Genomic DNA, 22,297 nt, shown 5'->3' with positions numbered 1-22,297 from the left:
TCGTGTACACAGTACAGAGTTTGCACGATAGTAGGCTATTTATTGATTGAATGAGCGAAAGATAGCCTATCTATCGGATTAAACACCCAAGAGGAGGCCGAAGAGGCGCGCTGAAAGTAGGTATATAAAATGACCAGCAGGTGTCGCCATTCCTTAATGTTGCCACCAACCATCCCCTATCAGGCAATTAATACATTGATCTGGGTTAATGTGATCTGGGTTAATGGCAGGGTGTGCGCTCAAAAAAAGGCTTTAGTTTCGAGATACCCCTACCCAGTTAAAACAACACACCACCATGTTTTTAATATCCAGTAAATGTGCCACATTCATTAAAGGTGGCAAATACGTGTTTATTATTAATATTATCATTATTATCATTATTATTATTATTATTATGTTGCTGTTGTTATTTGCTTTAATTTAGGCCTTATATCTTGAAAAAGCCTGTCCAATTAGGAGTGAGGTGGGGGAAAGAAGCCCAGAGTTTCATAATGGTCACTCAAAAGTTGATACCTGCTCAACGTAACTAGAAAGTCAAACTCATTTTTAAAATGCACAATAATATAAACTCATGCAAACATAACAGTCTAGTGAATGTGGATTCTGCGCTGTTTGTCGATGGTGAATGTTTAATGGGGGGAGATCTGGGATAGGCAGATCCAGTTGCTTTGGTTTGGTTTACAGGAGTACTTCTGTACTTTTGTTTTATTCATTGGGAGAGCATAAATACAAATGGGGTTTCATCTTATATGTGATATACTTTAGTATGTGATATAATAAATATATTATATCTATCAGATGACACACAACTTTACATCTCCTCTGACCCCACAGCCCCACTCCCTCCTAACTCCCTCATTGCCTGTTTCCAGAATTTCCTCAAGCTCAAAGGAAACAAAACTGAGGTCTTGTTATCAGTGGCTCAGCCCCAAAGCTTTGGAACTCTCTCCCAACATTCAAAACCCACCTCAGAACCTACCTCTTTCAGCAGTCATTGTCATAACTTCACTCTCCCCTGTTTTAAACATGTTTTAATTTTGTGTTACCAGTGTATTAGTAATGGTTTCAACAGCGCTTTATGTATCTGTGTATATATTTAACTGTGTAAGGCCACTTTGGGTGACTAGAAAGGCAAATAAATGTTTTTATCATTATTATTGTCGTATTATATGCGATTAATCTTATATATGTGATGAATTTTATACAGCATCATACATGACATAACATGACATATTGAGGAAGCTAGATAAAGCAAAGATGAGACTAAAGCCTGGTGAAAAAACAACAGTCTTTAATACAAGAATAACAAAAACAAAGTCAGAAAAAATAAAAATATATGAAGAACATTATGTTACAAAAATGTTGGTGACGTTTCAGATCTCTCTACACATATCTCTTTACAATGTTGATGAGGTCCTTGATCCCGCTTTGATAACTGGTCGGATTGTTGTTCACAGCATTGTCGTAGAGCACAGAAATGTCCAAGTATTGCTGTGCAAATTCATTTTCAGCTGCTGTTTGTTGTTCAGCTGTGGAGAATGGGTTTCTCCCAAAAAGGGAGACTTGCGTCAGCGATGACCCCACTTCCTGGCGGTAAGCTTGTGCAGCTTCTGCAGCCTCTGGCAAACAATCTGCCGGCAGTTTCTTTGGGCATCCACCCAGAGCCAGTTGATTTGGAAAACCTTTTCCTAAAATAAGCAGATAGAAACACAAATCATCACAGGATTAGGTTTGGGTAATTAGCATATCACCATCATGCATATCAATCCACCTCAATAGCCTTGTTTGCATGCAAACTTTTTCTCACTGCGATTAAAATCATTCCAAACTGACAATCTCTGATCAACTATTTACACATGACAGGATCTATTCCAATTTGGTGTTTACATGAGCAGCTACCGTACATAATCAGAACAGCCGTTATACAGACGTGTAACTGCCTGTGCTCTGTGTCGTATCCACAGAGAATCAACCTCAACACATCCCCACCAAAGGCGATGTGGAGGGCTCCATAGCAGAGCATACGCAGACAGAATACGGCCTGACAACTTCACTTTTCACTGTTTACATGAAAAAAGATTTCATTTGATCGCTTTGGGGAAAGGAATATTCCCCCCCTTGTGAAACCGAATGGAATTCCATTCGTTTTTTCTGTTTATTCTAATTGAGGTGTATATGTAAAATTTTTATTTGGTTACAGCTTCTAAATCAATTCCAATGAGAATGGAAGGTTCCATGTAAAACCAGCTATTGTTAATTCCAAGGGAGTTGTTAAAGCATGCTTATTCAAGTGAGCTGTTAGTATATTTCTACTAAAACTAACATATATTTTGTTTACCTTAATATTCTTATCGATAAGTTACACTGAAAAGTAGTCCAAGTATTTTTGGCTTCAGTGTTCAATACAAGGAGGTAACTAAATTATCTGTTTAAAAAAAAAAAAAAAAAAAGAAAAAAAAAAAAACAACAACTCTATTCATTGTAGAGTCTGACAGGTCGAGAAATATTTGTTCCACTAGATAACAGACATAGTCAGCAGACAGACACTTACACACATACACAGGTAAATTTCTGGAATCAATTAATACATATCAGAACATTGACTATAATGCCGACAGGGATGGCAAACATCAATTATACCAAGAGCAATGGGATATGAACCACAGCCTTGTAATTTTACACACTGCTATGTTTATAATGTAGAAGTACATTGTAGGCTTGAAAGAAAATGTATAAATCAGTATAACCTTGGATCCTGTGTGCATTCCAGGACTGCACCATCCGACCAAGTCCAAGCTCTGCTACCTGACATGTGAGTGTGGAGACACAGTATCGTGTCACGTTGTCCTCCATGTCAAGTTCCTCCTGGTCTACGAGCTGGAGGAGAGCCGTTTTCAGTGGGTAGTTCACTCTGTTGTTGACTTCTGCCCACATCCTTTCAACAATATGATTCTGGAATTTCAACAGAGCAAAAACAAAAAGTTAAATTTACTTTCAGTTATGACTGTCATTACTTGCAGCTGATATTGAAGTCGAATAGGATGGGCAACCGGCAGTCCAGGGGCCGCACACGGCTCATGCCCTCACTTGAAGTGGCCCTCAGATTAATTTTTGAAAATTATAAAAATGTGTCCTCTGTGGTGCTGAGATACGCAGATATGCCAACTCTTTTATTCCTTCTGCCATCAGGCTTTTAAATGACAGTGACAGTGTTGTTTTGTAGTTTTTAATGCATTCTAGGTATGTATGGATATTGTGCACTTGTCATTGTTGCACTTTATTGCTGGACCCTTCACTTGACCTTTGACAGATCCAAGTATGTGGAATGTGTGTTTAATGTCCTGTCCTGCTGCAACCCATGTCTTCAAACTGAATTGCCCCTAGGGGATAAATAAAGTTATTTGAATCTTGAATCTGAATCAGTTGTACTGACACACCTGGCCACTACAGTGCAGTTCCAACTATCCCTCTTCATCAGTCGTCCCAACTAATGAGGAAGAGATGTTGTGCCATGGATATGAGCGGAGGAAAGAGAAAACGTGATTGAGAAAGTAGTGTGTTCCAGGGTCCAGGTTTTCTCTCTCTCTCTCTCTCTCTCTCTCTCTCTCTCTCTCTCTCTCTCTCTCTCTCTCTCTCTCTCTCTCTCTCTCTCTCTCTCTCTCTCTCTCTCTCTCTCTCTCTCTCTCTCTCTCTCTCTCTCTCTCTCTCTCTCTCTCTCTCTCTCTCTCTCTCTCTCTCTCTCTCTCTCTCTCTCTCTCTCTCTCTCTCTCTCTCTCTCTCTCTCTCTCTCTCTCTCTCTCTTCTCTTCTCTCTCTCTCTCTCTCATCTGTTTTTTCAAGCTCGGCACAATGTGTAGAGAATTATGTTTTGGAGTCAGACAAATCACAATGAGTCATTCTATTTTGTTTATTTCAAACCTTTTCTATTCGTATTTATCAAAAAGGAATACAACTGTCATACATGCATTTGAGTATGGAATATGCCAAATTACTGTGCACTATATGTTTGGTCAATAAACATATACAAACATAATTAAAACAGCAGTTTTCATATCTGGTTAAGAGTGCAGTCCTATGTGGCCCTCTGTCAATGTCTAAGAAAAATTGTGGCCCCCTGCCATTATTTAAGTTGATTCATTTGGTGGTTTTTACACATGGTAAGTAGGATTCCCAAGCAGAAGAAAGAGGGGAACTGAACACAACAGCATAAGCTGCCTTGATCCTAATGATAATTAACCATTAAAGTCACTCCTTTTTCCCCCTAAAGTTTGCTCTGTATTTTTACATTAGCTTGACTATTACCGCATGTTTTAGAGTGATGAGGAAATGGCTAGCAGTTTTCCAGAGAGGAGTAGTTTGCTTGAGTTCACGATGACCATCAGCTCCAGCCATGGCACAGTTCTTATGGATACCATATCATGTTGCTCTTGTCAGAGACATCAGTATCAGATAGCAGATGAGTGATTGGGTAACGAGGTGTGGTATCTGAATGCCTGATTTAACTGAGGCACCTGTTGATACCTGCAATATGGTCTTGTCTTGATTATGACAAGGTCATCTTTAGGATAGATGTGACTGGAGTCAATGTTGAAATGGCTGTGCCTGTTCCCTATTTAGGTCATCTTTAGATTAAATGTGATTGATGGCCATAGGATGTTTCCTGATTATCGTAAATCTAATGATAGGTTTTCCAAGTGGGTAGTTAAAGTTACTGGTTACAGTGATTCACACTGCCTTTGAGTCCTCTCTCAGGCAGACCAATCAGGCGTGAGTGCCTGATTGACACATGCCTTTTTGTAATAAACCTTTTTATATACAATCAATACTGTGTGCACAGAGCTTTTTCTTCATCCTCAACACATCATCGCTGCTCAAGATACAACAGAGACATACACATAAATATAATCAGGCTGTTTTCGTCAATATTTTCTTTATCCCAGCTTCTAATCTGCTGAAGAGGCCAATTTGGCAACTCACCTGTGTTGACGCCGTTTGCAAATATGGCTGCCTCACTGTGTTATTTCTGTGGCTTGCCAGTTTCTCCTGCATGAAGAGGGTCAAGTAGAACTCTTTTCCGTGGTCTACACGGATCTGGTCCCACATGCCGTACTGCAGGACCGCATTTCTGAAAACAACAACACAGGTGTCACAGTTAGCAAGTTACTCAACATCCTTGTTCTCCATCTCCCTTCATGATTGGCTAGATTCCATTCCATGTCAAAATTCAGCAAGGCTTCACTCAGAGTCAGCTCCCCCCACACGAGGAGCTTACGTATGTATTGGACAAGTTAAATTTTTATGATAGTGTGGCATACAGAGCCATTAGTGGATTAATTAGATCTACTACAATTTACATGTGTAATTAGCATTTTATTTACAGCTCATGTTCAGTGTGTGTTGCTATTTTTCTGTATGTTTTCTGTGATGACAAGAGATTAACTGGCAGAAAATGTAGTTTTCTAGCAGTGTGCATCACCTACCAGCAGAGGGGGCGTTTGCTGCACTGTGTGTGCACAAGGAGAAGGTAAGTCTCGCATTCTAAGAACAAGAATACGCAAGTGTAGTGCAACTGTTTCTTTTGGTCTATGTGTATGTGTGTGGCACACTGCATGTAATATACATTTTTGCACTTTGCAGATAAAAAAATAAAATAGAACACGTTAAAATTAAATTAGTAGTGGAGGGCAGCTTTATTTTACCCACTCTACAATAGCTGGCTCTGACCTTTTTCGTAACCGATTATAGGAACAAATTTGCTTTTAACACACACACAGACCACGGGATCATCTTACAGCAAGAGGTAAAGGAAACTTGCTTCCCTTACCTCTTGCTTGCAGTCCGCTACAAAAGTCTTCTATCAGAACAAGATCTGTGCTGCTTCTGATTCCAGAAAACTGTTTGTGGCGTTTAACTCCCTGCTTTCTCCTCCAGCTGCTCAGCCATCCACTGCGCTGACCCTAGACATGTTTGCCTCCTTTTTCCACTAAAAAGATGGCTGCAATCAGCAACCAGTTCTCCAAACCTGACCAGTCCAGTCAGCTCAAACCCACCACTTCTGCTTCACTCTGCTCTTTTGCTCCTCTGAGCGAGAATGAGTTCTCCAGACTTCTTCTGAGCTCGAAACAAGTCCTCTCGATCCTCTCGAATTCCGCCCGGGTGACTGGCATTTTGTTGCTACTTTTAAGAAAGGCCGTGTCACCCCACTGCTCAAAAAGCCTCATCTCAACCCCGCCCAGGTTGAAAACTACAGGACAGTCTCACTTCTACCATTCCTGTCAAAAACACTGGAGCGCTCAGTATTTAACAAAGTCTCTGAACATCTGCGGAACAACAACCTACTTGAGGTACTTCAGGTGTCTAGGTCACGGCTCTAAATCTCTTGCCAGACTCTTCTCTTCTGTTGATCCCAAATGATGGAACAAACTACCAAACTCTCTGCATTCTGCTGAGTTCCTTTCTACTTTTAAGACACAACTGAAGACTGAATTGTTCATAGAACGCCTGGGCACATAACCTGACTCTTCTCCTCTTTGACCTGTGGGGTAGAATAAGTTAGATGGTCCAAGACCCAGCAGTTAATGATTATTTAGCACTGAAAAAGTATGTTCAAAGTCATTGTAAGTAGTGATACTGAGACTGTTGAATCCCAGATGCTGAGATTGTTACTTGTTATTAGTTTGTTTTCATCATACGAAGAAAAAAGCAACAACAAAAAACAAACCAAAAACAAAAAAAAAAACTGGGTGTGGGCGGCACTTCTTCTGCCACTAGATGGCTCAACTATTTCGTTGCTAACCACACTTCATTGGCGCTATGCATGGAAAGTGATGGGGTCCAATTTTCTCTAACTGCGAGTGTGGCCTCTATTATATTCAAAATATTACAACACATGCTTCAGAACATTCACCAGCTCCTAACCTCATGAACCTCAGCATTGACGAACTCCACAAAAGAGAGATAGAGCTGCGTTACAGCTGTTTCTGGGAGAAGCGTCTGTTTACACTGACTTTCCGGGAAGACCCGACTAATGGATAGTCTATGACCAAGGATGGATAGGACAGTGTAGGCACCAGTTGGTATATTTTTGGTGGGTTGCCATGGTCACAGGGGGAGTTAGGTCACATGACAAATCAGCTGAGTTTTTAAATTACCTGTTCACTCGGTGAATGGGGGGGAACTGAGAGGGTGAAGGGGGAAGTCGCACTTTTGCTGACTGCATGATCTCAAGACATTATGGCTCTGTTTTTAAAGATTGTGGGAATATTCTAATTGTGTTTTTAGCAGCAACAAATAAGCAAAAGCAGTACATGGAGAAGTGTCTTAAATGATCAGCCAGTGCATCCAGCAGGTAAAGTTTTTCCCCTGTTTAGCCTCTCGGCGACTATTTTTTGTTTGATAGTCGCTCAACAGATAGCCTATGATAGTCGAGTCGACCCTAAGCTGTGGAGGCTGACATGACATTTGGCCGAGTTCTCCTTTAAGTCTAAATTCTTGCTTGTGTTGTACGTCGCTTTGGACAAAAGCATCTGCTAAATGAAACTGCAGAATTGTAGAATTACAGGAAGACATAATTAGGTCGTCCTTGGTCGGGAAGGATGATGTAGATGTAGTTGGACAGTGCCTATAATGTAAAACTAAATGATGAAATAGAAAGCCCACAAAGTTACCTGAACACCTCTTGATATATTGTCAGGTTGTTTTTGACAGGCATTGTTGAATGGCTGACAATTTTGCTGGAGAAACCATCTACAGCGAGGACATGTGTCACCCCAAACATCACCAGCTTTTCATTTTGATCCAAGTGCAGTTTGTGACCCATGTATTCAGCACTGTACGGCACTGGATTCAGGTTCCTCAATCTCTGTAATTAGGCAAAAAACAACAAAAGGCAAAAAGTTATGGTAATTTCACAGTGGCTATCTGCACTATGCACTAGTGTTTCATAACACCTACCAGACAACGATCAGCATGATATGGTTGGTTAACTTGTCTCAAGACACTACCAACACGTCCCTCAGATGCTTGGATTCCTTTTGAAGACAGGTAACCAGTCATCATTCGCCTTCCATACTGTGCTCCTGTCTTAAATTGAAGAAGAACATGCATTCCAATTAACAAATCAGTTAAAATCGAGAAACACAATCATGTTGTAGGAAATACTTCCACCTGCCCAGGCCCAGGTGGGTGGGGGTTGATGTTCATTACCCAAACAGGAGTCACCTGAGGTGATAAGACTCAGCCCTGTGTGGCCCTTATAGGTCTGTCAGGCTGGACTATAAAGTTTTACATTTACTTTTATAGTTAAGTGATGGAGTAACATTGTCTGAATATTGTAGTCAGATGAAATAGAATAATATTGACACAGATACCCCATTGCAAATATTGTATCCCCCATCACTTACATTACAGGACTATTTCTCAATCTGCTCCTGCGGCAGTCAGTTAAGTCTGTGCAGTTACAGAGAATGGCCATCAGGGGGCGCGGCCGCTTTGAAGTGTAGAATATTGCAGGCAGTGATTGTGCAAGGCACAGAATAAGCTGATCAGCTGTTCTGTCAACGCTGTCCATCAGCTGTTCTGTCAACGCTGTCCATCAGCTGTTCTGTCAACGCTGTCCATCAGCTGTTCTGTCAACGCTGTCCATCAGCTGTTCTGTCAACGCTGTCCATCAGCTGTTCTGTCAACGCTGTCCATCAGCTGTTCTGTCAACGCTGTCCATCAGCTGTTACTGATATGTTTAATATGTTTCTGTGCAGGATTTGAATCACAATAAATTTGTTACACCTTAGAAGACATCCTTCTTTTAAGAAGCGTAACACCTGCACTACTCTGCTGAGTTCCTGCTGGTTGATACTTCGGATGCATTTTTGAGCGAGTTAAGGCGGACTCTTCACTTATTGTGTTTTGATGTGTTTGATAACACCTACTTTTGATATTTATTGTCTCAATTTATTCCATGTGTCCTTAGCACCATCATCATCTATGAGACAACCAGCTTAAAGCAGAAGAAATAAATGGTTAAATAACTCTCTCTCTGGTCCTCTGGTCCTCAAGACTGATGTGCCAATGTAGAGGCTAATCTTTAACCCCAGCCACCTGCTAGTTCGTTTCACGTTACTGCATTACAGCAAAAGTAATGTATTATGGTAATTGCTCTAGGCCATTTATTTCCAACATCCAACACTGTGATAGAGCACTGAATACTTTCTAGACACTAAAAAAAGAGCCAAATGCGGTGGGCCATCTGGTCAACCTGTAGCGGACTTAAAATGATTGCTCACACTCCACAGGATCGGCATGTTTATTCTCTATAACAGAGAGGCACGGGCATGGGCGTAACCACCATCTCAGAAGTGAGGGGGACAAATTTTTCAGAGCGATTTATCATTCTCTTACATTTAATTGCACTGTCCTTAGTGGCTAAAGAACCACATAATCCCTAACAGCCACAGTACAATACCAGGGGACCAACTAGGCTAGTTCTTTAAACTATAAAGTATAAACTTTATAAAGTATAAAACTTTAAACTATAAAATCTAAAGTTTTAGTGGCCAAACTCTAGTTGAGTTGACAACAATGTCCCTTGAACATCTACAGGACGAGTAGCCAAAGGTGCCAAACACTGAACATGAAATGATCAGTACTGCCTGGTTTCTCCTTGCAATAGATATCTTATTTTCAGGAAGTTATAATCTCTCTTTACCTGTAAAGACCCTACATCCTTGTCCCTGCTGCTGGCCTCTGATCCATCTCCTCCCTGACTCTGCTCAGTACGTCTCCTGTGGAACACCTGCGTTAGCATGCGCTCATGGTGCATTCACAGACGGCTCGGGAAAACACGTTACTGGATGCTAATAAGTTTAGCTGTTGTAACGGCTGAAAAAAGTGCGGGGGACAGAGGGGACAGATGTGGAAAGTGCGGGGGACATGTCCCACGCGTACCCCGCGTCCGTTACGCCCATGGGCACGGGTCAGAAAACAGCGACACACACACAGGCAGCGGTGCAGCTTCTCTCTCTCTCCTGCAGCAGGCCAAACGCCAGTGTTTACAAACAGTGACGTCACGAAGTCACGTGATTACCGCGCTGGTTGGCAAGAGGAACAATGGCTGATGATAACACTGCGAACTATCCTTCCGTGAAATTGTCCGATTATGCTCAATCCTTATCACCTGAGGCCCGACAAATATACGTGAGTAAGCTGAGCTATCAGGGAAACAGTAAAACCTTGTCAGATCCCTACAATTTGAAGACTGAGTGGGTTGACGATCCTTCATTGTGGCCGGACATTTCCTTCACGGACATTTATTTTTACTTGATTGACACCGCTGGGCAGTTCACCCACCCAAAAATATATAATTATGAATCAAAAATAATATATCTTCTGTTAATCTTCAACAAGATGTCAAAGAAACGCCAAGAAGTTGCTGTATTTTTTGTCTGCAGTATGGCTTCTATGTAACAGTAACAGACCCACAGCATTGGTGATCGAAAATAGGACAATTCTAAAAAAACTATCTCTAGACGCATACAGAAACAAATATGGTTACAAATATGAGGCTGCTGGCTTAAGGAGATGTTATTGAATATGCTTCATTCGACTTTAGTATACTTTCATCGCCGAAAAAGCGATCGGTAACACATGACAACACTGAACCAAACCGAAAGTGTAGAGATCGCTTCACGCGAAGGATGCGACACTAAATCAATATCTTTTGGTAAATAAACTCAAAGTTGGACGTACTAAACATGCTAAACTGTTGAATAGTTTACCTGAAGAAAAGTGGGAGCCACAAATACGATCTCTGCTGCTTTCCTGTTGATGGCTGAAGCCACCGCCATCTTCTCTCTCCTGAAATCGGTATTCGGTGAAATTTCAAGCCTGATACCTTCTCAAAACGCTTCGTACAACCAACAACCACACACGATATTACCATTGTGGTAAATACATGTGCAATTTCATTCATGAAAAGCGATAACTTTACGTATTTGTTTCAAACCCGATACCGTTCTCGTAGCAAGCCGTTATGTTACTGCTGGTTCTTGCCAACAAGCAGCGGTCTTGTACCACGTGACCATAACAAATGACGACACGCTGGCGTCTCCCTAACAATGGCTGTAACTGTCAGAAAATCGTTTTAAAACGTAAGTTTTACCGATCAAAACTCGGATCGAAATTCACTCAAAAACCATAAGTATCTGTTCCTTAAGTTTTTATGAAGTCTTGAAGATGTTATGTTACGCCTGTAACTCACTGTGGGTTTCTATCTAAAAAGAACGACAGAGAGTTGGCTGTTTTCCACTGTTTACTTCCTTAGCTTGAACCTGACATTCCCCCACTCAAATCCCCCCGTGTTACCCCAGATTCCTCACCAACGTTCCCTTACACAACAGAAGAGCCTAACAATATTTTATGGCCGCTAGAACAAAAATTAGGAGAGAGAACATCAACACACGTCTAACCTCATCAGAAGCCGTCCGGCTTTTGCCGGGAATACACAGCTTTGTCACATATGCCTCGGATGTGTGCGCCACTAATTAATGACCCCTCGCTACAACAGGTAACTGGAACCATATACAGACAAATATGAACTTCTGGGCTAAAAAAAACACACAGAAATAACCCAAAAGTAATAACAGAGATAATATCCACATTTTGAGAAGGTTCACCAAAAACATTATATTCAATTATTTACTCAGCTACAACCCAAACCACATCAATGAATATTTATAAACTGGTTGCTTACCTCATTTATTGCTTTAGCAATCTCGCACTCCAGTTTGGAATCCTGCACCCGTCCTCTCCTTATTCCATTTAGGGCGCAAAATTTTCGGATGTTAGATATGGATACGCCTTTGTTAACTCCACATTCAAAGCGAAGATAATTTGAAATATCATCATCAGAATGCCCATTTTGCATCATGTTTTGAATTATTTCGCCGTAGGGTGACAGCCTAGACTCCGACATTGCATCAACTACGACCTTGAATTGTCCTGTCCTATCGTCTTCTATATTACTACTTCTTCATCTGACGTTTTACGTTGCGTTTTTCCCGCTTTTTTCCACATCCGTTTCCGGAGGCAGCAAACCGCCAAAACGTTTTACGTCAGTGACTGACGAGCAGGTGAACTTCTAGCATCACCCACCCATCGCTCTCGGTACCGCCAACAATTGCAGTATCAGCAGCATTATCCTTTGGGAAAGAATGGAGACTTTCGTGCTGTATAGGGAAAACCAGAGGATTACTCTCAGACTGGATGATATGCGTGTAGAAAGAATTGCACGCATTTTCCAGGTAGGTTTTTTGTTAGTTTTTGTTATCCTGTGTAGTATCCTGAGCAGCAATGATGTGTTGAAGATGAAGAAAAAGCTCAGCGCAGAGTCTTGATTGTATATGAAAAGTTTTATTACAAAACTGCCCACAGCAAAATGTTTCACCGCCAAAATTTTGTTTAAAAGCACACGCACTGGGGTCTGTTCTTACATAAAGGTTTTTTTGCGCGCTTGCGCCAAATGGTGCTCCAGAGGTGCCGCAGGTCTCCATTTTGGAGATAGTTTTTCTTGGTCCAGTGTTTTTTGTTTTGTTTGGATTTGTTTTTTGCCCACCTAACTAACGACTGCATTCTTTCTGTAGGTCAACATGCCCAGTATGTACCTGACGGATGCAGCAAATGTTGCCATTTTCCCTGTTGAGGATGGTAGTTTCAGCTCCCTGGACCTGCGTGACCATGACCACTATGAGGTCCATGGAGAAGCTGGGCAGACCCAAGAGATGGGGCCAGCACCAGCCCATGCACCAGCCGCAGGCTCATCTCGCCAATTTGCCTTTCGGAGTGGCCCACCAGTCACTGCAAACATGAGCGTGCTGACAAGATCGGTTTCCACTCCAAGGTCATTTCACAGGTAGGGACATATGGCAGCTTAAAGTTATGGTGGTAATGGTTAATACCGCTCAAGTTAATAATTTACAATCTAATTTTAAGCAAACAGCATAGTGGATGTAAACAACATATTACTAAAGACAGAAGCATGGTGCATTTAGAGTTTTACATGGGCTCACACGCTGGGTTGTTTGACCAAATGAATGCAGTTATGTAGCTTGGTTTGCTTCATTCATTACAGGGCCATTCATGTGTCCGACGTGGTGGAGGGGAAACTACTTTCAAGGAGAGTGGTCATGGTGCGGTTTACGGAGGCGGAGGCAACTGTGTCCATCATCATACACAAACTAAAGGTTGCCATGGCAGACGATGAGGACTACACCCTCACTGACACCGCCGGCAATGAAATTGTCGAATCGGAAGGGACAACAGGTAAATAAAATATTTTATTATTTAATTTATATTTAGCCTACACCAAATGCATACGAAAAAATAGCATAACATCAATGGTCAGAAAGTAGAGGCTTTAGGCCTACATTACTCTTTACTTTTGTTAACTTCTCTCTTTGTCTGTCTTTTTTTTCTGCATTTCTTCTTTGAAGGATCAATGTACTGGAAGCAAAGTGCACGAAAAATTTTTGACATCAAGACTAGCACTTTCCAGCAGTGGCGCAGGCGGCATTCCAGCCACAGGTATTGTTTAGATACAAACACAAGATTTGCTTGTGAAAGGTTGGTTTGGGTTTTTGGGGGTTGACATTGTACTTTTCAGTGGCTTGCCACTGTGGACCAGTGGTTGCCCGCCCAGACACCAGCAAGGTCCGGTGTGGGAGTATCTAGTTGGCCAAAGCACTCATAATGTTGACTTTACATGTTCACATCATGCCATTGTGCGTTTCCTTTGAGGTCTGGTCCAGACCACTATCAAGTTAAACTATGAATCATAGCTTCTCCATTTTATTTAATTTTTCCTTGTCATCGTTCAAACTTTTACAATACAATCATTCTCAGATAAATTATACACAGTATACTAATTTCTCAAATGGCTTGAATTTTTTTAAATTTAATAACAATATGCTTAATGTGACAAATGCAGAAATGAAGACGTCCAGAGGCTGCAGGACCAAGTGGAGGAACTGCTGGAGGCATCCCAAGGGCTGGGGGAAGTCACACGGAATATTGATACCCTTGTGACCCTCAGCCGCAACCTGTCTCCAGTGTGGCTGGAATTTAAACAAGCCTTCATATGTTTGGTCTGCAGAGGTACTGCTTCCATTCTGCATGTTTGAATATTACTGGTTGGCATAACATCAAATGTAGCAGTATCAATGTTTTGTCTTGAAATTATGAATTTAGGAGAAAAAGGAAAACAAAGAATTGAAAACACACCAGGCTATTCAAGTTGCTTCATATATGTTGATTGGGAAGTCTTGTCTGCATGAATTGATGAAACTACTTGGATAAGAAGTGAAACAGCCAAGACAAAATAAGTCCAGTTGTCTAGTTTGAAATGCCTTGAAAGGACTCTATTCTCATCCAGATCCCTTCATGCTAATCAGTACATTATTTTTACATACCTGTATTTCTTTTTCCAGCTACCATGACTCGGCCCATGTTTACATCCTGCTGTCGGAGCCTGGTGGGGTGTGTGGATTGTGTCCGAGAGTGGGAACGAAATTCTAATCAGTGCCTCAAGTGCAGGGAAGACCTGCCTACCTACACTGAGGTAGCAGGACTGTCTGCAGCACTAGACTGCCTGAGGTCAACTCAGTAGTTGTGACAAAATGGGCTATTGTCACAGCTTCGCTACTTTCGGAAATTAACTGTACACATTCATTTCCTGTCTTGCATTATTGGGCAAACTGATTAATCCAGGTGTGTCTGGTTGAGACTGCTGCAACAAGACACACCTGGATTTATCAGTTTGCCCAATAATGCAAGACAGGAAATGAATGTACACAGTTAATTTCAGGAAGTAGTGGAGCTGTGAAAACAGCACATTGGAATATTTTATGTTATATGTTCACATTTATGTTTTATTTAGGGTTACGGTGTATTAGTTAAGTTTGTTAAGTTTGCTTGTTAAGTTTAACTTTTGAGGCTTTATTAAAGAGATAGTTGTTTTTTCTCATAGTCTTTGGTCTCAATTTCTTTAATCTTCTCAGTCATTCAAAGAAAAGTATAACTGTAGCAATGCAGGGACAAAGACTACAGGTGTTACAGTAAACATGCTCTCACAGATTAGAATAATATTGGTTCATGATGAAGATATAAGCAACATAGGTCACGAAAAATGATGTATCCATTTTATTTAATTTTTCCTTATCATTCCAACTTTTACAATACAATCATTCTCAGATAAATTATACACAGTATATTAATTTCTCAAATGGCTTCAATTTTTTAAATTTCACAATATGCTTAATGTGACAAATGCAGAAATGAAGACGTCCAGAGGAAGAACAAGAAAAATGGTGAAGGGTGCCGTGAAGACTACTTTATTTTTTACAGGCAAAATGGTTGCTATCCTCAGGAATAGCAGAATCTGCAATGCAATTGAAGATTAAAACATCTAGCACAATTTATAGCTATAAAAGACAATAAAACTGACCATTAGCTTGTAATGAGTGAAGAGAAGGATGGATTGGTTGATTATTACAGTGGTAAGTAGTACAGTGGTACAGTGATAGCTCCTCAGACTACAGGACAAATGATGCCATTTTCCCCATGAAGTAGAGTGTGGTTTACCCCTTCTTGCAGTTGGTGTTCTTGCAGCATACCCTCCGAAAGACGGTAAGAGACTCGACTGATGGTTTCAAGTTTATTGCCACAAGCAACTCCATATACCAACGTGAGAACTGACAAAATAAAGAAAAATAAAACATCATATTTCAGTCTCACAACTCATCTATAATAAATCACAATGCGCTCTAAATCTTAGCAACAGATAAGTTCGCTAATACTGAGCAAAATGCTAGCACTGTTTTCCGATTATCAATAAAGTTATAACCATAAGCATAACACATACACACACACTAACCTTGTGCCTCTTTGGGGGGTTGCAAAACAAATATACTCATCATTCGATGCCTTATCCCTTACTGTACCTTGAACTTTCATCTTTTACGTTAGCTCATTCATTCCGTAATGAAGTGACTAGAATTCCCGGAAAAAAACGATAGACGGGAAATAAAAGGTCGTCTTCAAATAAAATCATGGCGATATAAATCTGAACCATTAACTCCAAAACGTGCAGAAATATACGCACAAAGCAGATAAAATGACATTTGTTAGCAAAACCCATATCATAAAACTCAGCACATATAAAGATTATGTCACAAAAATGCATTTCAAATGAGACTTTCGTTTATAAGGCAAACACACAAACACACAAGCTACCATCTGGTGGACAAAATGAGACACAGCAAGCATAAAACAAAGTGGGTTTACTACAGTTCTGATCCCGGACAAGTTTGTTCTCCAGAAGATAATTATTTGTTCCTGTGGCAGTCAGTTAAAACTAGGTCTAAGCAATTACCATTAATAATCATAACAGCCTAATAATAATAATAGTAATAAGTCAGTATAGCAGCTTTCATGCAGGAATTGCAGCTCAAAGAGCGTCACAGGAATGGCCACAATAGGGCGCGGGCACTTTTGAGTGCATCTTACATGTATTGCATTGGTTAGTGAAGAAGTCAGAGAAAAGCCATTAACCCAGATCACATTAACCCAGATCAATGTATTAATTGCCTGATAGGGGATGGTTGGTGGCAACATTAAGGAATGGCGACACCTGCTGGTCATTTTATATACCTACTTTCAGCGCGCCTCTTCGGCCTCCTCTTGGGTGTTTAATCCGATAGATAGGCTATCTTTCGCTCATTCAATCAATAAATAGCCTACTATCGTGCAAACTCTGTACTGTGTACACGACTTGCTTTGATTTAGAATTAGGGGAAGTGCAGTGGGGGCAGGCAATACAAAGAAAGTCAGTCTGTCTATGCCTGCGAGCGCAAGAGCTTTATTGTGATGGACAGGAGCTTTATTGTGCACCGGTGGGCTCCGAAGCCCCGCCCACCAATAAAACGAAATATGGAGTCGTATTTTCATTTTGGGGGTGAAAACGAAAAAACGAAAAAACAAACCGTTTCCTGGTTTTTTGTTTTTTTGGTCAAAACGAAAAAACGAAAAAACGAACCGTTTCCTGTTTTTTTGTTTTTTGCTCAAAACGAAAAAACGAAAAAACGGCTTGTTTTTTTGTTTCTGCTTGTGTGTTTTACAGCCGGGAATCAAACGGATAAAACGTACCTTGTCCATGGACATCCTCTACAAAGGAGCTCCAAGCAAGTATTGAATATATAAAGGACCACGCTTTTCAGAAGTTGGACATTTTTGTCTTGTAAATAGAATATTCCCTAAGACCTTAAAAAAACTAATATTCTGAGACACTGCATTTCTGATATTATAAGCTATTGTCATCAATTACAACCAAGAAACGTCTAAAATACTTAACTTCACATGTAATGAACATAGTCTATATAAAAGTCTATATATATAGTCTATATATCACAATATTCTCTTTACAAGAGATGCATGTATATGTGCCACATCTCATTTTCACAAATTGATATGAAAACAAAAATACCGAGATGAGGATTTCATAGATCTGCAGATTCTAGAGGAGGTAACAGTTTAGGGTTACATCTAGGTCATTTTTTACCTTATGAAGGGACCATTTCCATTGAAAAAAAAAATGCTTAGACATCCAGAGATGAGTTTTTAGATGCTTGATCAATGACTGGAGAGGTACTTTTTTTTTATTGCAAAAGAAAATAATAAGGTGCTCCAGCTGATGATCAGCTGTTTCAAGAATTGTCTCAAGATTCCCACCTTCAAATGAGATATTATTTTATATTTGCAGTAAAACAAAGGCATCTAGTGTTAGTTATTTGCTATTGGCAGTAGGTGCTCTGTACAAAGGCAGAAAGCAAAGCAAATATTAAGACCTAAACTAAATACTGTGTCCACCAGATGGCGCAAAAAGACCATTAAGGACACACTTTGTCCTCCTTATTGAGGACATGACTTATTGCAATAAACAATGACCTGAACTGATCTAGAAATCTCAGTCCTGAAGCCCTGACGCCCCATATAAATACTGAAAATGAACCCAAGGTAGAAGCACTGATTGGTGAGCAAAATAAGGATTAAGATTCTATATTAGTCTTCAATCTGCTGAACTGGCAAAATAATGGACTTCATCTCTGACAATCTGTTCAGGCTTTAACAAGCAAAAGGCATTTAGTGATTGCTGGGAAACAAATTTGTGTTGCAAGTTGCAGAGGAAAATAAAGAGACAGTATTGAACATGCTTTGTTAAAACATAAATATTAGATTAATTTAGATTTTCCATATTGTTTTAAAGCTCAAATGTTGTATTTTACGCCATGTGTCTTTGACTTTCTAATGTCCAGAGCTGTATGTTTTCCATGAGAGATTATTTCCTGTTTTGCAGCCCCTCAATGCCAACCAACAATGACGGGAAGGATCTTGCTTACAGTCTAGACAAACGTCTAACACACTCGCAGCAGCGACTGTCTGCTTCGTTTCTCTCTGCTTTGTTTACACCGTCTGGGTTAATGAAAGCTGATGCGCAAATTGTTGAGGAGCATTAGCTTTGTCCATTTTCAGACAATGTCGTGACACATTTTGTGAGGCTTAGTTACACAAGCGCAGACACAGATGTTTTATAAAAGCCTATTTGTAGTTGTATAAACCAAATTACTGTTATTATTGTCATTATTCTCATATCCTTTCTGCCAAATTGCAGCTTTATTCAGATTGCTGTGGTGATTTGCATTTGTGTGATTATCAAATGAGCTGCTCGTATACTTTTCATGTACGCTGGAGACTTATGGTCACTTCAATGATCCGTCATGAAAACAACTCGCTGGCGTTTCCATTTATCTTCAAGGGTAAGCAGGAGTGGATGTGTCTGAGGGAGTGAAGAGGGCAGCCTTTTCTTATCTGTTTTCAATGGAAATGAAAGAAAATCTTAAATGGCTCGAGCAGAAACCCTCGAGTGCGACTGAAACAAATTCAACTCAGGGCAGAAAGGTGCGCTGTCTCACTGTTGTTCATTTCACTACTGCTTAATTGGATCAAGGGAGAAGCAGCACCTCTGCAGTGACCCCTGAAACAGTGTCGCGACAACATCCATCAACTGAGCTAAACAGCCCTTTTACTGGACCAGTCTGCTGCATGTTGGATGTTTGATGTTCTCCAGGCGGAGGAGCAGCGTTTTACTCTGCTGGTCTCTATGCTGTATCTATGCTACTCACCTTCTTTGTCTGTCTTCAGTAATAACAATAATAAAAATATGATAGTGATGATACAGATCATGTGGTCAACCATTAGTCAAAAGGATAAAGTTGAGGTGGTTCGGCATCTGATTAGGACGACTCCTTGACAGTTTCCATTGAAGGTTTTGCAGGTAAGTCCAGCTGTGAGGAGACCTCTGTTGTAGATCTGGGACTTGCTGGAGGGAGGGTGTTAGAAGCACAACTCTGAACCCATTTTTCACAAAAACTACAGAAAATGTGTTAGATCCGTCTGCTTCCAAACACTTTGTATATCTCATCTGGCCTGGGAACACATTCGAATTGAATATCAGATCTGATAATCTCCCAGGCCTGCGCTTAGTAACAACAGTAAACTGTCAGTCAATATATAAGTTTGGCAACAAAGTGGAATGATTTTCTGTTGAAGTGTAGAATGCTTTAAACTGACGGACGGACGGACGGATGGATGGATGGATGGATGGATGACATATCTCAACTGGCCTGCAAACCCCTCATAAATCCCCAAGAAAAATTGGACAGTGTTGTTGAGAAGAATATTGTGTGGAATGTCCTAGTCTGCTGTTGCAACAATCTTACTCTGGATACAAAGAAAGATATGGATGGATGGATGGATGGATGGTTGGATGGTTGGATGGATTGTGGTGAAGAGGGAGTTGAGCTGGAAGCTGAAGTGCTTCATTTACTAGATGGCCTTCATTCCAGCCATCTGGCTAGGATGCCTCCTGGATGCCTTTTGGGGTTTTCTGGGCACATCCAACAAAGAGAAGACCCCTGCATAGACCCAGAACTCGCTGGAGGGATTATATATCTCATCTGGCCTGGGAATACCTTGGAATTCCCCACGAAAAACTGGAAAATGTTGCTGAGGAGAAGGACATGTGGAATGACTTAGTTAACCGGCTGCCAACCCAACCCTGGATAAGCAGAAAGAAAATCGGATGGATGGATGGGTCACATTTATCCCTCAGCATTAGTTGTTTATTACTTATGGCATGACCAATGGGGTGGGTGCAACGTTGCTCTTGACCACACAGTGGAGACTACAGATCAGGAGACAAAACTGCATCAGCGCCCAAGTGGTGAAAAAAATAAGGATACAGATAACTGGAAGAACGCTGAGTATCTGATCTGACAATCAGTCAGACTGACAATTGGACAAACCCTAGTAGTAATAGTAAACAGTCAGTCAGCGTACAGTAGTGTGGCAACAAAGTGGAATGATTTTCTGTTGAAGCAATTTTAATTGGCAGATCTATTATACATACAGCCTGACTCACCATATGTAGATTGCAGTAGAAGCTTGCCATTAGCTTCCCATTTCATAGGACTTTCTCCTCCCCTTTTGCACTCTATGTGTTGTCATTTTCAAAATCCCATTCACTACAGGAAACAAGTTTTATTGGTGAATCATCCATTCTTAGCCCTTCAGACAGTGCTCACGTCCCTGCATCCAAATATTCCACCAAAACAAACCAGCTATGATAGTTTCCTCCTCTACCAGAATGTTCAGGAGGTGCAGCCAGAGCCTTCAGTCTGTCTATGCATTACTACTCTGCATACAACAAAAAAAAAGCAAGACAGGATGACAGTGAGACATTCTGCAAGCTACAGCAAATCTTGTGAACCTTGTCATACACCATGTCTTATCTTGCTTGCTTTATCCTGGCAGCATGCTATCATTTCAAGTTTTTCAGAGAAATGAAAGTGTCCTCTTCTTTGTACTGTTGCTTGAGTATGAGTTCTTGGTGCTGCGGTATTTTTAACGTCCCATATTTGCATGGAAATTTTGCGAACTAACCAGAAGCACAACATCAGATAAGAGTGTGAGAAACATTTGAGAAATTTGAAGTAAATTCCAGCTGCATTGAGTCTCTATCTGCACTCTAACCGCAAATCTGCTGCTCTGCGGCCGCCGTCGGTCTCCCCCCACACCTACACCGAGGACTGTGGTGTTTGTACTTCCCTTTTCTTTGAAATGTTGTCATAAACTGGGCCGCTTCAGTTGTGAATCAGCTGATAAACTTCCGCAAATTCTTCCACCACATGTGCTGTGATGACGATAGTCCTGCCACAAAGGCCTCTTCGCCTCTTCCTGAGGCTGCTGCTGTCGTCTCCCTCTGAAACTCGTTGAAAGTAATGCTCTTTAGTGTCACATTGCAGCTGAGATAAGTCAAGATCTTGCCTTGAGGCTGGAAAGTGGTTAGAAAAAAAGGAGCCAAAGGTAGAAGGTTACAAGGGAGAGCTTTTACAAAGACATGAATGGGGAAATAATTCATTGCACCTGCTCTGACAATGTCCAGAAACCTTATACCGGCTTTCCTGGACAAGATGACACATGTATGAATGAGGCGGCTGCAGCTGGGCGTCACAGAAAGAGTCACACAGTTGCTCAGCTTTTGTGCACAAGCAGACACACACTACCATTCAAAAGTTTGGGGTCACCCAGGCAATTTCATTTCATGCTTCCATTACAACTCACATTTTTATTCACGTGCTTACATAACTGCACAAGGGTTTTCTAATCATCAGTTAGAATTTCAAGCTCACACAATGTAGCATTAGAACACATATTAGCTCCATATTAATTAATGCTGCTTTATAATAGTTAAAGTTGCTCTAAAGGAGTTCAAGTTGATCCATACTAGCTAAGGTTGACTTACTCTACCATTTCACAGTTTGGAGTCATCCAGACAATTTCCTGTTTTCCGTGAAAATTCACATTTTTATTCATGTGCTAACATAACTGCACAAGGGTTTTCTAATCATTAATGAGCCTTTCAACACCATTAGCTAACACAATGTAGCATTAGAACACAGGAGTGATGGTTGCTGGAAATGTTCCTCTGTACCCCTATGGAGATATTCCATTAAAAATCAGCCGTTTCCAGCTACAATAGTCATTTACCACATTAGCAATGTCTAGACCAGGGGTGTCAAATATGCGAACTGCGGGCCAAAACCGGCCCTCCAGAGGGTCCAATCCACAGGACGGCTTTGTAAAGTGTAAAAAATACAGAGAAGATATTAACTGCAAATGTTCATTTGTAAAAC

General features: G+C 40.8%; 2 protein-coding genes and 1 long non-coding RNA gene across 4 annotated transcripts; 1 reads left to right on the top strand and 2 right to left on the bottom strand.

Moving 5' to 3' along the window:
* Positions 1–1,274: 1,274 nt before the first annotated feature.
* On the bottom strand, positions 1,275–11,350 carry LOC127537676 (uncharacterized). Of its 2 annotated transcripts, none has more exons than XM_051960623.1 (6): positions 10,772–11,350; positions 7,953–8,081; positions 7,667–7,860; positions 4,977–5,124; positions 2,748–2,952; positions 1,275–1,688 (listed from the first exon to the last, which is right to left on the bottom strand). In XM_051960623.1, the coding sequence occupies exons 1-6, from the start codon at positions 10,838–10,840 to the stop codon at positions 1,384–1,386; spliced, it is 1,050 nt and encodes a 349-aa protein (XP_051816583.1). In that variant the 5' UTR covers positions 10,841–11,350; the 3' UTR covers positions 1,275–1,383. The 2 variants fall into 2 exon arrangements, with proteins under 2 accessions (XP_051816583.1, XP_051816582.1); XM_051960622.1 differs by lacking the exon at positions 10,772–11,350 and adding an exon at positions 9,703–9,816.
* On the top strand, positions 10,093–14,666 carry LOC127537677 (uncharacterized). The gene is made up of 6 exons (XM_051960624.1): positions 10,093–10,190; positions 12,635–12,903; positions 13,123–13,313; positions 13,484–13,574; positions 13,978–14,144; positions 14,477–14,666. Exons 1-6 carry the CDS (start codon positions 10,104–10,106, stop codon positions 14,653–14,655), a joined length of 984 nt encoding a protein of 327 aa, XP_051816584.1. The 5' UTR covers positions 10,093–10,103; the 3' UTR covers positions 14,656–14,666.
* A 507-nt stretch (positions 14,667–15,173) lies between these two features.
* Positions 15,174–17,194, bottom strand: LOC127537678 (uncharacterized). The gene is made up of 2 exons (XR_007947469.1): positions 15,922–17,194; positions 15,174–15,739 (listed from the first exon to the last, which is right to left on the bottom strand). It is a non-coding gene; the product is annotated as an uncharacterized LOC127537678 (long non-coding RNA).
* Positions 17,195–22,297: the final 5,103 nt, after the last annotated feature.

The sequence above is a fragment of the Acanthochromis polyacanthus genome, chromosome 16, assembly GCF_021347895.1.
Source record: "Acanthochromis polyacanthus isolate Apoly-LR-REF ecotype Palm Island chromosome 16, KAUST_Apoly_ChrSc, whole genome shotgun sequence".
NCBI lineage: Eukaryota > Metazoa > Chordata > Actinopteri > Pomacentridae > Acanthochromis > Acanthochromis polyacanthus.
The sequence above is the reverse complement of the archived record's forward strand: the minus strand, read 5'-3'. Positions and strand labels throughout refer to the sequence as shown.